Source organism: Phlebotomus papatasi, chromosome 3 (genome assembly GCF_024763615.1).
Source record: "Phlebotomus papatasi isolate M1 chromosome 3, Ppap_2.1, whole genome shotgun sequence".
NCBI classification, from domain to species: domain Eukaryota; kingdom Metazoa; phylum Arthropoda; class Insecta; order Diptera; family Psychodidae; genus Phlebotomus; species Phlebotomus papatasi.
The window spans coordinates 20,664,103-20,680,108 of record NC_077224.1 but is presented as its reverse complement, the minus strand read 5'-3'; the positions used below and the strand labels follow the sequence as shown (position 1 = coordinate 20,680,108).

Genomic DNA, 16,006 nt, shown 5'->3' with positions numbered 1-16,006 from the left:
CTAAAATAAAAAAGAGAAAATTATTTTCATCGAGTAACCATAGATTCATCGATTTGTTTTGCAAAATTTCCGCTAGTTGGCAGCATAGTCGCGGGTGGATGTCAAAAGCAAAACAAATTGCACGTGTGTGCTTTCACACTTTTGCAATTTTCTCATGCAATAGCGCCCCATTTGAGTGTATTTCGTGTAAAAATGTGAATTAGTGAAGATGTAGTGGTGTGGCGGGCAAAATAATGCGTGAGTGTGCGTGAGGGCATTCGCGAAATCGCAATAAAAAAGCCAGAGCACTGCGATTTGACATTCAGTTGTGCTTGTGAGGTTATGAAGGCAACACTGTCCGTGTTGCACAAAATAATTTTCTCTCATTTCCCTTTGGATTTCACCCAATCCCCCCAATATTTCCCATCCACTGGACCCCTCCAGTGGACCACGTGTCTGTGACTAAGTGTTGTGTGAGTGTTGTGCCCCGTGCGGAGTCCCAAAAGTGGTCAGGAGCAATGGCCACGGATTCACGAGAGGACGGAAAATTCCTCAGCCGCAAGATGATGGTCAGATGCGGTGGACACTGCAATGAAAATCACAACAGTGTCGTTCAACCATTGCTCACGGGTAAGTCACTTGTAGACCTCCTCAAAGCTATCCTACGCAGCCCCAAATGCCTCTGGGGGCATCCTCTCAATTTGACGGCAAAAAAGGCGCCATGACCTCTAGTGACCCTTGGCGATTTTATTTTGAGGTGAATGAGCAGGTGTCTGGATTCGCAGCCCCCTGTCCAGGAATCTGCCAATATTAACGCATGTTTAGCGATGTCATTGAGATTAGAGCTCCGCTTTGGGGCGATCACTGAGCAATGTACCTACTCAGGGACACCCTTATCAGGCCACTTATCATGTTCAGAGATTCAACAAGGGGCTTATCAGCCCACAGAAATGCGTCTCAAAATCTCAAATTGATTTTCTCTCCGAAAATGGCATTTTTGTGATTTGCCAGAAGATATTCCCTTGAACGGAAAACTACCCGATAAGTCCCTCAGGCAATCGTGAGGTCATTGCAAGCACGTCGATTGCAAATCAAATGAGGAAAACGCAGAAAGAAAGGTCTCAAAGGAGAATGAGATAGAAATGCAATGGAAGCGGGAGAATAGGGCTGTCTGGACGATTGTTTATTAAAAGTTTACACTCAAATTTTAAAATTAACTTTCTGAATGAATATTAAAAAAATATTTCCTTGCTTATTGACTATATAAAAGATACAGAGGGACCTCGATAGAGTCAACTAATTATTTCTAGGCCTGTTGACTCTATTGTATTTGTTGACACTATCGGAGTCCGAAAAAATCAATTAAAATGTGAAATTTTGATATAGGGTAAGCGTGTCAAATTTCGGCATAGTTGCATGCAAGCGCCAAAGTCTCAAATTTGAAATGTAATATTTTTAATACAAATTGAAATTATTTGTTACTTTTTTGTAAGGAGTGTTCCTTGGAACCTTGTAGACAGTCTATCGTCTTTATTTTCTCTAAATTAATTCTTAATACATTCTAAAATGAACAAAAATGTTGACATAACATTGGTGCCCTATTTCGGCCACTTTTATTTTCATAGTTCCTTGCCCTTCCGGAATTCTTCGAATGTCTTTTTCAAATCATCTTGTTCGTCTAATCGACAATTTTGTATTATTTTTAGAGTACGCAAAAACTAAAAATTCATTGAAATTCGAGGAACAAAAAATGTGGCCGAAATTACAAGCTGGCCGGAATTTGGCGCACTTACCCTATACATGGGTACTATTTTATGTTTGTACTAGATTCATAAATTAATTCATATATTCTATACCATCTGACCCAAAAAAGTATTGTCTTTAGGCAAAAGTTGGAGATTAAGGAATGATTTTTAAGAATATTATTATTATTATTAAATACAGCCAGTCCCGGGATTATGCACATTTTCTGGACCGAAAAAACGCGCGAAATGGCATTATGCATCAAGAAAATTTGCATACCCACAGGCGATTTCTTTTTAATGAATTTGCTTACAATTTTTCTTGCTTAAAATTTTTAATTTTCTGTTGCTTATTTTTGTTTTTGATCTAAATTTTCTTTTGAGATTACTCATATTTTAAGTTAAAAATGTAAGGTAAAATAAATATACCCGTTTTCTTTAGAAGCGTAATTTTTATGATTGTTTATCATGTACATTTTTTAAAGAAGAGTAAGGCCTTTAAAATGTTCTAATAAATTTAGAAAAGTTTCTTCACTATGTTATACTCAAAAAATCTAGCATCTTGTACGTTTTTTTGGAATTAGAGTTCATATTTTTTGTTTTTGCCATAATATTATATATATATATTTATTTCAAAAATTCGGTTTGATGCATGTCTTACAGAAGAGTTAGTTAGAGATAGAATATATAATTCCTTACAGCTATTGAAACAGAAAATAGCAATATCGTAAATAGATAAAGATAGACGTAGGATGCTAGAAATTAACTAGTTTAAAGAAAATTGAAGCATAGCTAAAGAGAATAAAAAATAGAAGAAGAAAAAAGCTTTACAGCAAAAAACTTCAAGAAAAAAAAAAGAAAATAATATTTAGAATTGTATACATCGGTAATTGAGTATTTAAAAAATATATAAAATAAAAAATATTAGAGTAGTAGTGAGGGAAAGACCCCGGAAGCGGTCAAGGCCCAGTCGACCCGTCGGAACCAATCGCGCCCTGTCATCCCAGCACCAATAACATAATAGTGAGGAGGAAGAAATGCAGGTCAGACCAGAGTCGATCTGATTCCTCCACCCGAGACGCCGGACCACTAAGAGGCAGTGTAGGCCCGACAGTACCTCGCCACACTGACAGGGGCCACCAGAGACTATACCTTCACAAAGTGAGGGGAAAAGAGGGCGGAAACCCCCCGAATAGGGGTAGTCTGTGGATTACTCTCAGCGTACCCTCCACAACTGGCAGCAAACACCTACACAGCGCCCCGCGACCAACGCCTCAGCTTCCGAATACAGACGGCACTCGACTGACCCAAAAGCGACTTCCTTCTATAATGATAAGTCTTGTATTAATTTGCTTGGATTATTAGGCAAATCAGTTAAAAATTTATCTTTGAGCTTACAAATTTCCTTGCGCAAGGGAGAGACTTTGGCAGCACTGTACATCCAATGATTAGGATAGTTGAATGGCAGATTGAGAATTAATCTAAGAACTTTGTTCTCAACTACTTGAATTTTGTTGGTGTGGGTTTCCGCGCAATTCCCCCAGACCACGCTGGAGTACAAAATAATGCCTCGGAAAACCATGTTGAAAAGGAAAAGTTTATTTTTAGTATGGAGATAGGATTTACGGTTGATAAGAGGATAGAGGGTACGGATAAGTGTAAGAGCCTTCGAGGCGGTAGCTTCACAGTGACTTTTCCAAGTTAAAGCCCTATCGAGAGTGAGGCCTAGATATTTAATATTTTTGGACCACTCAATATTCTCATTCATGATCCTTAAAGAAGAATTAGGAAGATATTTAGGGCTACGCCGTCTGGTAAAGTAGACGGCTTGAGTTTTGGAGGGATTAATTTTCATCTTCCAAGTTTTGCAGTAACTCACCAAGTTGTCAGAATCATTGGACAGTGTTTTAGAAACTTTATCGGGATTTTTGGAAGTGAAATATATACAAATGTCGTCCGCAAAAATGGCGATAGAGCATAGTTTAATAGCCGTTCTGATGTCATAAGAGAAAATGTTAAAAAGGGTGGGGCTCAAAGTGCTACCTTGAGGTACACCAGCTGGAATAGTTAAGTTTCTGGAAGTAGAATTGTTGAATTTAGTGTAAAAATTTCTTTCAGACAGGAAGGACTTAATAATTTTAACTATATAAAATGGAAATTTGTTGATGAGCATTTTGTAAACAAGTGCGTCGTGCCATACGGTGTCGAAGCATTTCTCCATATCAAAAGCCACTAGACCAGTGGAACTTCTACTTTTAAAGCCATTCCTGATACTATTGGTAACTCGAAGAAGTTGGTGAGTAGTAGAGTGCTTGGCTCGAAACCCAAACTGCTCATCACAAATAATTTTGTGCGTCTCAAGAAATAAATTGATTCTGGAAAGAATAATTCTTTCAAACATTTTAGCTAGAACACTTAAAAGACTAATAGGACGGAAATTGATTGGGTTGGAAAGATCCTTGCCAGGTTTAGGAATAGGAATGACTACAGCCAATTTCCAAGCGTTGGGGAAGTACCCAATCACTAAGCAGGAGTTAAATATCAACGTGATAAAGGCAATTGCACGAGCTGCAAGGTTTTTAACAGGAATAGTTGCTATTTGATCATGGCCAGGAGCTTTTCGAGGTTTAAGAGAGCGAATAACAGTTGATACTTCTTGGACATCAGTTTTGAGAACTTCAACCTCTTTGATAGAGATTGCTTTGATGAGACAAGCCGCCGAGCAAACCTTCCTCTCCACATCAGGATTGGACTTTGAATTTGACGTTAAATTATGAGATTTCAAAAAAGTATCTGCAAGCACAGACGCTTTTTCTGAATCAGAGGTAATAAGATTACCATCCTGCGTAAAAGGGGGAATAAACGTTCGTTTATTTCTCAGTTTTCGTGCAGCTTTCCAGAATTGTACGCTATTAGGGGTGAAGCTGCGGATCTTTTCATTCCATTTCTGGTTACGTTCTTCAGTAATGGTTTTCTTAATTGTTTTGTTTAAAAAAGTTAAAAATATTTTTGAAGAATTTTCTCTCCTACGAATCCATAACCTACGGACGTAATTTCTATATGAGATTAACTGCTTCACTTTATCGGATAAGGAAAATTCCGAATTGCTGGGAAGATCGTTAGCTGGTACAGCTCTTTGAACACCATTTTGAATAGCTAGGGTAAGGCTTGACACAGCCCGGTCTACATCAACTGAAGAGGGGAGCAGGTGATTATTATTAAAGGTAGGAAGGGATGAAACAACTGTGTTATTAAAAAGTGCCCAATTAGCTTTCGGAAAATTAAGTGACTTAACAACATTCTTTGACCTAGAATGATCAAAATTAAAACAAAATGTCACAGGAAAATGATCCGATGAAAGTTCATTAATGGATTGCATATTTGAAATGGCCTGGGGGTTTCTAGTAAGGCCAATATCAATCGTTGATGGAAAAGTACGAGAAGTTTGATGGGGAAAGTAAGTTGGAGAAGGAGGGAAAAGGATATGGAGATCCGAGCTGGTTAACGCTGAGTACAGAATAGAGCCGGTTTTATTGGCTCTAGTGCAATTCCACGCCCTATGTTTGGCGTTCAAGTCCCCACAGATAAGAATATTTCCCTTAAATTGAGAAAGGTTCTCCAAATCATCTTTAAAAGCAAGAAGGGAGTTAGAGTTTAATTTTGTTCCCGGAAAGTAGACTGAAAACATATTAACCGTACCTTTATCACCAAAGACAGTAATGCCAATAGCCTCTATTGCATTTGTTGATATATTGTGTATTTGATCAAATTTCAAATTATTATTAATAATGATGGCTACCCCACCACCAATTCTTTTGTCTCTATCTTTACGAATGATTTTATAATGTGGGATATCTAGCATCCGGTCAGGAGAAAGCCACGTTTCCGATAGGAAACAGATATCGACTTTATGGTTAACTAGAAAATTAGAAAACTCTGAAATTTTTGGCTGTATACTTTGACTGTTCCAAATCATGCACGTTAGACAATTAATCATCAATATACTTAACGATAATACTGAACATCAGCTGAAGTTGATCAATTTTGCTACGGCAGTTGCGGAGGCCAGTGAGAAGTTCCAAGGAGATATCCAGAAGCTCCTGTGAATTGAAGAGATTCGACTGATCATCTGCTTGGCTGCCCTTCCAGCGATGAGGTATTTGGCGAGCATTTTGATTTGAAGATTGCCTTTGAGGATTTCCAGGCTGATTATAGATGCTACTATTTCTATCAAAATTACTTTGAGGTATGGAGTTTGTAGTCTGAGATGGTAAGCTGCGTGCTTGATTTTTTCCTGATTGAGAACTTCCAGGTCTAGGCTGTAGAATCTCATTCTTGGGTTGACTCTGAAGATTAGAGGTTTTGTTGGGTCCTCTGATTTCATTTGAATTAAGGATCCTACGATTTGAGGGTGCGGGAAGCACAGGGAAATCATCCATACTAGAAGGTAGCGGAGGGACAGAAAGGCGCACTTCTGAAGGGTTCAATGAAGGGCCAGGTTGGCGATTTTTGTTGCTGCGGGCGTTTCTCATTCGGATGAAGTTATCGCGTGCTGGACAAGATAAATCGTTTGCAAGATGGTTGCCATTGCAGTTTCTGCATTTGACCTGAGTATTTGGCGAGCACTTTTCTGTGCCATAATATTATTCACTTACGAATTAATGATGGCTCAGAATTCCTTACATTGTGATCTTAGACATTAAAAAAATTTTAAGACAAGAGGACTTTCAATCGGTCAAAAAGCTTAAAAATATTTTGTTGGAAAATGAATACACAGTTAATGAGCCTACGAATTTTATCACAAAATTACCATGTCCTTAGATAAATATTTTTTCTTGTGTTCAAAGTTGATACACAATAAGACTGTTTTTTATTTCGAAAAGATCATATTAAACCATATAATATTATTAGTTCAATAATACAAGAAAACTTGACTCTATCGGAGTCAATTTGGGTCCAAGTTGACACTATCGGAGTCCGTAAAGTAAAAAAATAGCTGTTGACTCTAATGGAGAATGACTCTATCGGGGGTTCACTCTATCGAGGTCCCACTGTATTTCCTTGCTTATTGACTATATAATTTTTTTGTTGTTAGTAAATATCAGTGATAATACCTTGTTCTATATAAGATTATTTCCATAAAAAGTCACTGTCCAAAACAGCTCCATTTGGACTTTTTTATGAAGGAATTTTGAAGTGTTTCAGAAACTGAAAAAAGAACTTATCAAAATAAATTTGCAAACAACAAATCGATAACGATAAATTCAAGTAATTATTTGAATTCTATTGTATTCTAAAAATGCCGAATTTTGAAGTTTCAGATTTTCTTTTGGGTTTTGAACTTAATTTATTCAAATTTCACAACATAAGTTGAACTATTTGAGTGGCAATATTTTTAATTCAGGTTAAACGGTACAAATTTTGCTTTTAATTCGGAGATTAAATCATTCGTCTTGAAAATGTTAGATTGACTACTCAGTTCTGACTCTGAGATCAGTGTCAAAATTGTAAATTTATTTTTCCGAGTTAAGAGATTAGGGGTTAGATGGGCAAAAAACTAAATGTGCACTTAAGTTTTTTTTCAACATTATTAAAAGTTATTTAATTTTATACTATTTTATAGGCATATAAAAGTGCAACATGTAAAGTATATTTTCTAAAATTTTCATTAATTTCTTTCAAAAACCCTGTTGGGGCTGGGACCTGATTTTTGGAGACGTTTTTAAAGAAAGGGGTGGCAAAGCGACCCAGGTTTTGCGAAATGCTCGAACTCGTGACTTAGATGCTATACTTCAAAAGTACTTTAGCATCATTTATCATTCATCGGTTCTCAACCGATTTGAACCGATTCATAAATCATTCAAAAGGTCCTTCAAAATTGTTTCAAAAGTAAATAGAATTGATTTTCGAATAAAAATTAGTTATCGACTATGAACCGGTTCATTATCGGTTCAGAACCGATTGGAACCAGTTCAGTTTTATAGGAAATTCCAAGACCTCTCCAACGAGCCCAAACATGACCCCATTCGCCTGATAAATGCGCTCTCTAGTGTCTTTTTTAACCTGTGACCTTGAAAAACCGTTATTCGGAATGGTTCAATGGTATTGTCGTATTAGAGCGAAATGTTCGCCTATGTAATCTCTAAAACATATCCAAAAATGAAAAAATCGCAAAACGCGTTTTCGAGGAATCCAAAAAAAAACCAGTGACACTGGTAAAAATGAAAGGTTCATTTTGATCCTTTCGCGATCCTTTTGGGGGATCAAATATGATCCATCTTTTCAAAAGGTTCATTTCGAACCTTCGTTAAAAAATCACTTTGATCCTTCCTGAAAGTATCAAATTTTAATGCTTTGAAAGGTTCATTTTGAGGAACTTTTTAATGGATCATCGGATGAACCTTTGAAATGGTTCTCAGTGAACCTTTGAAATGGTTCACTGTGAACCTTTCAATATATCCGTTTTTGAATTTTACTCGTCCCATACAATCGATCAAATACAGTAAAAACAAATTAAAGCCTTTTTAAATTCTTCTTTATTACAAAGACAATTTAATTTTCATACATTGCTCAGGCGAATTAATCTTTTTAACCCTTTAAGGTCGATTGGAACACCGGTGTCCTATAAAGAAAGTAATTTTTCCTGACTACCTAAAGTTATTTTTTCTTATGTTTGTACATAATTATAAAGTAAAAGGTTGAAGGAATCTAGAATATTTTTTGTAAATCTTTAGCTATTTGCTATATAATAAATATATAAGCTCAAAAATGACGCTTTGTAAATTCTCATATTGAAAATTGATTTTAATTATTTTTTATATTTCCAATTATTTTTAAGCAAAACCATTTTGGGAATAAAAACTACAATACTCAAACGTAATATTTTTCATTAGAGCGACAATTGATCTATCATTGGTATCGCCAGAAAAATTACTTAAATTTTTTGACCATTTTTATCCCTATTGTTCAAAGAGGTGAAAAATACACCAAATAAGGCTCTGTTGGACTTTCCAAGGTTAGAGGTAAGACGTTTACCGGTTTCATTTTTATTGACGATTTTCGGTCCGTAAAAAATTTCTCGTCCTTAAAGGGTTAAAAACGAGAAGTTTTAGGGTGACTTAATCGAACTTAGAGGGTTAAAATTTTTAGTTTCATTATTGCATTATCAATTGGTTTTTTCAGTTTAGATTACAACGGGCTGCTACAGATTTTAAAGAAACTGGCATCTTTTGGAGAGAAATTCCATAAACTTAATGCTGAATAAACTTATAGAAATGGGAATGACATTTTTTAAAATCAATATTGAGAGCGAAATGAACTTTAAAAATGAAATCAAATGCATCAATAAAATCTGTAGCTTTGATCTTCCAGATGAGGTCGTCCACCTTCAAGTAGAAGTTTGAAAGGGCCTTTTTGTTGGAACCATCCGCGAAGAATTGTATTCCTTCACCTCTTTTATTAATATCGTCCATTATTCCCGAAGGTGGAGTGCCCAGTGGAAAGAATATTATAAAAGATGACAAGGAGTCCTTAACAGTTGCTTTTTGCTTCTTCGCATCAGTGTTCACAGGTGGGAAAAACGAAAGGACTTTCAAAAATCCCTGGACCGATGTCGTCCACTCTAAAAAAATATACATAAGAAAAATATCGACTTCATTTATAAATATCTTTACCATCAATGATTTCGTTGTTCCTTTTCTGTCTAGCATCGGGAAACAAAGGGTATTCCTTGTCAATTTTCTGAAGAAGTGACGTCAGTTTAACACGAACATTTTTTTGACCATATTGTGACTCAAAATCAAAGAGTAGCTGAAATTAGTTATATAAAATGAAAAGAAGTACTACAAAAAAGCAAAATTATCATTACCAGCTCTGGCATTAATTTTAACACCTCCCTAATAGTCGACCAAAATTGTCTGATAGTGACGCTTCCTGTGATGCTGGAATATAAATTGGGATCATTTGTATGTAAAGCTAAATGTATGTATACAACGATGATTTCCCATTTTTTTGTGAAATTATTGATATATTTTCTTTTGACGATGTCATTTACTTTGGTGTTAAATATTGGTCAACTACGTTTTTTGATAGAGAACACGCGTACAAAATAGAAGACAAAAATGTATTAGGTCTCCTAAATGTCAATGAAATAATGCCCTTTTCATTTGATAAATATTCCAAGCCAAGAGGAAATTTCATCACAACTAAATTTAGAATTTTTAAATTGGAAACAGTACTGTAATTCGAATTATTTTACGAGGTCTGAAAAATGTACTTTTCTTTGAATAAATAGGCAAATACAGAAGAGAAATCCGGTGTTAATTTGTATCAACTTATGGTATATGATTCTTTATTTGGAAAGAACTGAGGATTTCCATTTAAATTAGCGTTCACAGCTAAATATTATAGGCAGAATCACATTGACAGTAAAATGCTCACCGTCACCGCCAAAGCCTCACCGTATTTCGTCAATTTACGCATTTTTATTGCACTTCATACGCAAATTCTGAATTACCGTATTACCTTATCTCATATTCGGTGGCACTAAGTAAGAATAATATAAGAAAATTGAAGGAATAAAACGAAAATGCGATAAACGGTGAGCAAAAGAACTGTAAGAAAATCTGTAGCAAAAAGTCCTACAGTTTTTTTGCTCACCGTTTTTCGTATTTTCGTTTTATTTTTTTTTTAATTTTCTGATATTATTTTCACCTAGTGCCACCGATTATGTGATAATGTAATACGGTAATTGAAAATTTGTGTAAGAATGTCAATAAAATTTTGTAAATTAACGAAATACGGTGAGCATTTACTGTCAATTCAATGTGATTCTGTCCTAAAATCAAAAAAAAAAAAAAAAAAAAAAAAAAACAAATAAAAATCTTACCCTGAGATTCTACTGTTGAAGACTGATGGGATGGCGAGAATTAGGCGGTTTGATGGGAGAATTCAGTGAAGACACAAATCAGAGTTTTCTGGGTTTTCCAGTACTTCCCACTCCACAGTGACGGACAGGATACTGTCCACCTCATCTCCAAAACGTCCAACAATCAGTGTCTCACTTTTCTTCACACTGACTCCGAAAAAACAATCACACACTTTCAGAGAGATCCGGAAGAATCTAAAAAAGAAAGAAAAATAGGGCAAAAAAGCCCCCATAAATATTTTGTTTGGCGTCCGGCTGATACAAAAACATTTTTTGGGAATTTTTATTTTGCACATGTGATTATTTCATCGTTTTTATCAACCAATATCGAATATTTCGTATCAATCTACGATATCTTCGAGATAAATTGGTAAAAACGATGATTTTTCCAAGAATAAACCACTTGAATTTTTTCACAACACCATGACGGCCATGATGGCCATGACGCCATTTCATTTTGGATATCGCACAATTGACACATTGCACTCCACTGCGTATTCTTTGACAATTTTCACTAAAATTCTACGCACATATGCACTAGAACAATGTCACTTAACTTTAGATGAATATCTTAAGAAAGATAAAAGACAAAAAACGCACTGATTTGGGAACATGACTTGACACGTCACGGGTCGCGATGTCACCTTTCCTCTCTCGCTCGCGTCACACTCGGCACTGGCCGGGCCGAGTTGAAAGGTGGCGTGATCTTTTTTGACAGCGTCGATTGTGCGCATGCGCACTGGCAAAATTTAGTGATCCTTTCAAAAGGTTCGCTTCGTTCGCTTTGATATTTTTTTTGCAAATATATTATGTAAATAATTTAAAATATACATTTTTTCAATTTGAAACATTATTTTATCATCGGAGTAAATAGTTTACGCGCATTTTTGACTATTTATCTTCTTTAATTTTGTTAATTATTCTTGAGGAACAGGGATCTTTTTAAAATGATCGATTTGATGAACCTTTTAATGGGTCACTTTGTTTGATCCTTTATTTGGATCACTTTAGTGATTCTTTAAAGAAAGATCATTTTCATACTAGCATTTTGATAAAAATGAACCTTTTAGGCCATGATTCTATTGAAAGGATCCCCAGTGAACCTTTCATTTTTACCAGTGGATAAGCCCAGATAAGTTTATGGTAGCTGAGATTCTTTACAGGTGACCTCGAAATGCGTGCAACTCGGAATGCGTGAAAATTCGATTGTGAGTTGAATTTGAAAAAGAATCGCGTTGGAGGGGTTTACGTTTGGTATCGATCGAAGGCTCTTAGGCCCAGCTATAACATACTAAAATTTGAGCCCGATCGATGCCATAGGGGCTGAGTTATCGAAAAAACAAAATTTGGGGGTGTTCCAAAATGGCGGGAGGGGTTGTGGGGGGGGGGGGTGGATATAACACCATCAACTTCTAGCGGCCCAACGACATTTAACCTTTGCCAAAAACCGCTTGTCGATATCTCTCTCCGTTCTCTCTCCAGAAGTGCTTATACGACGGACGGACGGGACGGACCGTCCACGAAAATCGATTTTTGGCGCACATGATTTTCGTGATCTATGAGTGTCATAACGTGTAGATCCAAAATTTGGACCCGATCTGACGAGGTCGGATTTCCCCTGTGACCACAAAAACTGAGATTGTAAAGAATCTCAGCTAAAAAACTTAGAGAAAAATACCGTTTTTAAATCTTTTGGACTCTCTTAAACCCTTAACCTAGCTTCATATCTATTCCAATCTTGCCTTAAAATTTTCTTCTCACATTACAAAGGTTTTTTCAACTAGATTTAAAAATCTAATAAAATTGAAAGAAAGTTGGCATTTCTATTTCAGTTTGGTTATTGTGAGGTTTGGTACGTTTTAGATTTAAGCTATAAAGAAGTCTTACACTTTAAAAACAAGGCCATTGTAAATTAATACGAATTAGTTTTTAAAGGTCGGCTTATAGGGTTATCGTTTATTAAAGGTTTCCCTTTGAGTTCAGAAATGAGTTTAAGCAATAAATTAAAGTAGAAGAATCTGTAACGTTTCAAGGACGTGTAAGACACCTGTGTACCAAAAACAAAAACCTCATTTCTGGTTATTTATAGGACAAAATTACTTTCTATAGTCATAAAATTGTTTTTGGGACGTCGGTGTGCAAGTCGCTCATAAATTAATTAAATCAAAAGACATTTTTTAATCTCTCTATTTTTTATTCTAAAAATTTAGTTTAAATCTTTTATTTCAAATGTTTAATTTAAATCTCAAAATCCATTTCGTATTACTAAAAGAGTGTTAGTTGCCAACCTTTTTATTCATTTAACCATTATAAAACAAATATATGTAAATTTTTAATGTTCAAATGTTTAGTTCCTATAAATTCTATTAAAAAGGATTATATAAAGAGTAAAACAGGAATTCCTTAATTATTTTTTTGTAAAACAACATAAAATGTTTTAGGTATTTTTCATGCTGTGTTAATTGTAGTGTTTCTTTCAGATTCATAGACGAAAAAGAATTGCAATTTCCATAATTTATCTTGAAATAGTGTTCATGATCATATTCTTGGAATTTAATTAATTTACCATTAGAAATACGATTTTCTTTTTACTAGCAGTGTGCATGAAAGTTCGCTAACGTAATGCAAATTGACACAATTAAAATTGTGTCGTTTATCAAAAGGAAAAATTAGCCTTTATGGATTTAAATGAATTTAAAATATCTTTTAGAAAACATTTCTAAAACCTCCAAAGTTCAAAGACTGATTCAAACGGGGGCTGGGGGGTGTTTGAGACTTGTATGATATAAAATAATGTAGTCCCGAAAAAAAGTGTTTTTTATTATATATTTTTAAATCTCTTATTCGTAAATACAGTAGAGTTCCTCAAATTTGAACGATATTTTCAAAAATGTTATGGAATTCATGTGAAATGCACTGTCCCTAAATTAAGATAAATAACTTTAGAGAATATATCAATGTCATTTATTGTGAAATAAATGGAATTTGCTGCGGAAGTTAATATAATACGATAATATTAAGTACGGTGGTAAGTCGGCGGTAGCCGCAACCAAGCATTATTTGAGGAGAAATATATTGAATTGAAATTGAATATTGAGGAAACACCAGAGAAAAATGGTTCTAATTCAGACTTCACGCAAAACTTTCTGCACACAACCTCAAATTTTACATTTTGAACTCAACCGTCGTTCAAATTTGAGGAGTTCAAATTTGAGGAACTCGACTGTATCAGGGAGATAACTAATTTTTTTTATATGAATCTTCATAAAAGTGAAGCTATACTGCTGAAAGAGAGAGACACTCTGAAAAACGTATCGATCCTCTCACTCTCTGCATTTTAAATGAATTTGATTTTGGAATTCCTGACAAGCCTAAACCGATTTGAACCGGTTATGAACCGATAATGCACAGGTTCGTAACCGATAACTAATTTTTATCCGCAATTTAATTATATCAATCCTTAGGTATTTTGGGCGTTGTTTCGAGATATTTATAAAACCTGTTCAAATAGGTTTTGGACCGGTTATGTACCAGTTTGGGGGATCCTTTGAGTGATTTATAAATTGATTTAAATTGGTTTACAACCGGTAAACGGTACACGATGCGAAGATAATTTTGAGGTATAACAAAACCATGAATTCGAGCACTTCGCAAACCCCCTTAGGATGTTACCGCACCTTACTATACAGTTTAAGAATTATTAAACGATTTGTATTATTTATGTATAAATATCGTTCGAGTTTGCTGCAATCCAAATTTGCAATGAAGGTATTGCACCTCTACAAGCTGATCTAGACTTATCACTGGCCTTTTGTTTTTAACTTCTTTTTCATTTGTTTTTTTTTTTAATGAAAATAACAGCATTCTGATCTTTCGTTATGTTTTTCATTAGGGGAGACTGGGGCAAAAAGTCACAAAACGGATATTTTTTTTAGAGGACTTATTTTTATAGAAAATTTTTTCCATCTACACCTTTGTAAAACATCGTTTTCTCTAAGAGAAAAGTGAGAAAACGAGAAAAGCGCTTTTCAAGCTATTTTAGAAAAAAAAAACAGATAAAAGACTGCAAATCGTTTGACCAATGCAAACAACAATCGGCATGACATGATAATGACGTTTCTTTTCGCCGTGAGACATCAGAAATTGTTTCGCTTTTTTGTTACTTTTTGGTCTATACCTTTTGTTACTTTTTACCCCAAGTGGCCATTTTTAATAAAAGGATTTCTGGAGAAAAGAACTTTTGTGAAATTCTAAAATAGATAGCGGATTCGTATTCAAAAAATCCAAATTATTTAGAAAATATTCACCAGTGCATCAATTTTGGAAAATAAGTCAGTAATAATAGTTATCTTCTGCAAGGAAAATATTTTAAAAATAGGGCTGAAAATTTCGATATTTTTTATTTTCTAAATTCCTTGTTTGAATTCTAAGAAACTTACGACATTGAAGAAGGTCTATGGAGGCTATCTATAAAAAAAAAATTTGAGCCGCTATTTTTTTACCTTGGAAGATACAGTAGACTCTCGCTTATCCGTGGACTCTTTTTCCGGGTGACATAAAAAAATCCGTGAGGCAGTTGAATTTTCAAAATTTTTATGACACATTGTTCCCGTTTTGTTTTTTTTTTTGTTAAGCAAATGTGCTCTATTTACTATAATTCTTACTCACTGTAACTTTTTTGGACAGTACGTATGTTTAGAGAGACTGTTGGATTCAGTCAGGTCAGGATTCACTCCATAAATTTTCAATGTAAATAAAAAAATTGTTGGATTTCAAACAATTTAATGGGTATCACTCTCAAAATCCGTATGACATTTTGGTCCCGCTCTCACGGATAAGCGAGAGTCTACTGTATTGAATTTTGATTTTTTCGATTTGTGACTTTTTACCCCAGTCTCCCTTACTTACTTTCGGAACTTATCGCGATACTGTAGACCGATTTTAGATTTTTTTTTATTTAAGCCAACACAAGGTACAAAATTCATTTCAAAATAATCGAGAAATAAAAATAAAATTGAAGAAAATTCAGTGGCAAAATTGCCCCGCTGCCCCCTATTCTACTTAGTCCAGTACCCTTGAAAATATTTTATCAGTGTCTGTCAGGGCGAGAATTATTGAGCTATCGATGGGAATTTTCCTAAATTGCAGATCTCTACCAAATAACAATGGCATATGCTTACTGGAAGTCAGGAAAGACTGAAGATCAGAGTGTTTTTGATCTCTTCTTCCGTGCAAATCCCTTCCAGGGTGAATTTACGATCTTTGCCGGACTCGAGGAGTGTCTGAAATTCCTCGAGAACTTTCACTATTCAGATGGAGGTGGGTTTTCTTTCATTTCGGTTTTTTTTTTGTGAATGAA

The 16,006-nt window shown here is 35.0% G+C and overlaps 1 protein-coding gene and 1 long non-coding RNA gene across 3 annotated transcripts in view; one reads left to right on the top strand and one right to left on the bottom strand.

Moving 5' to 3' along the window:
- The first annotated feature begins 78 nt into the window (after nt 1–78).
- Nucleotides 79–16,006, top strand: part of LOC129806853 (nicotinate phosphoribosyltransferase) — a 53,130-nt gene continuing 37,202 nt past the window's right edge. For both annotated transcript variants that reach the window (XM_055855659.1, XM_055855657.1), the window contains exons 1-2: nt 79–609; nt 15,796–15,966. In XM_055855659.1, coding sequence (XP_055711634.1) covers nt 498–609; nt 15,796–15,966 — 283 coding nt within the window. In that variant the 5' untranslated portion in view covers nt 79–497. The remainder of the gene's footprint in view (nt 610–15,795; nt 15,967–16,006) is intronic.
- Nucleotides 8,240–11,315, bottom strand: LOC129806865 (uncharacterized). The gene is made up of 4 exons (XR_008752208.1): nt 10,609–11,315; nt 9,589–9,661; nt 9,395–9,530; nt 8,240–9,342 (listed from the first exon to the last, which is right to left on the bottom strand). It is a non-coding gene; the product is annotated as an uncharacterized LOC129806865 (long non-coding RNA).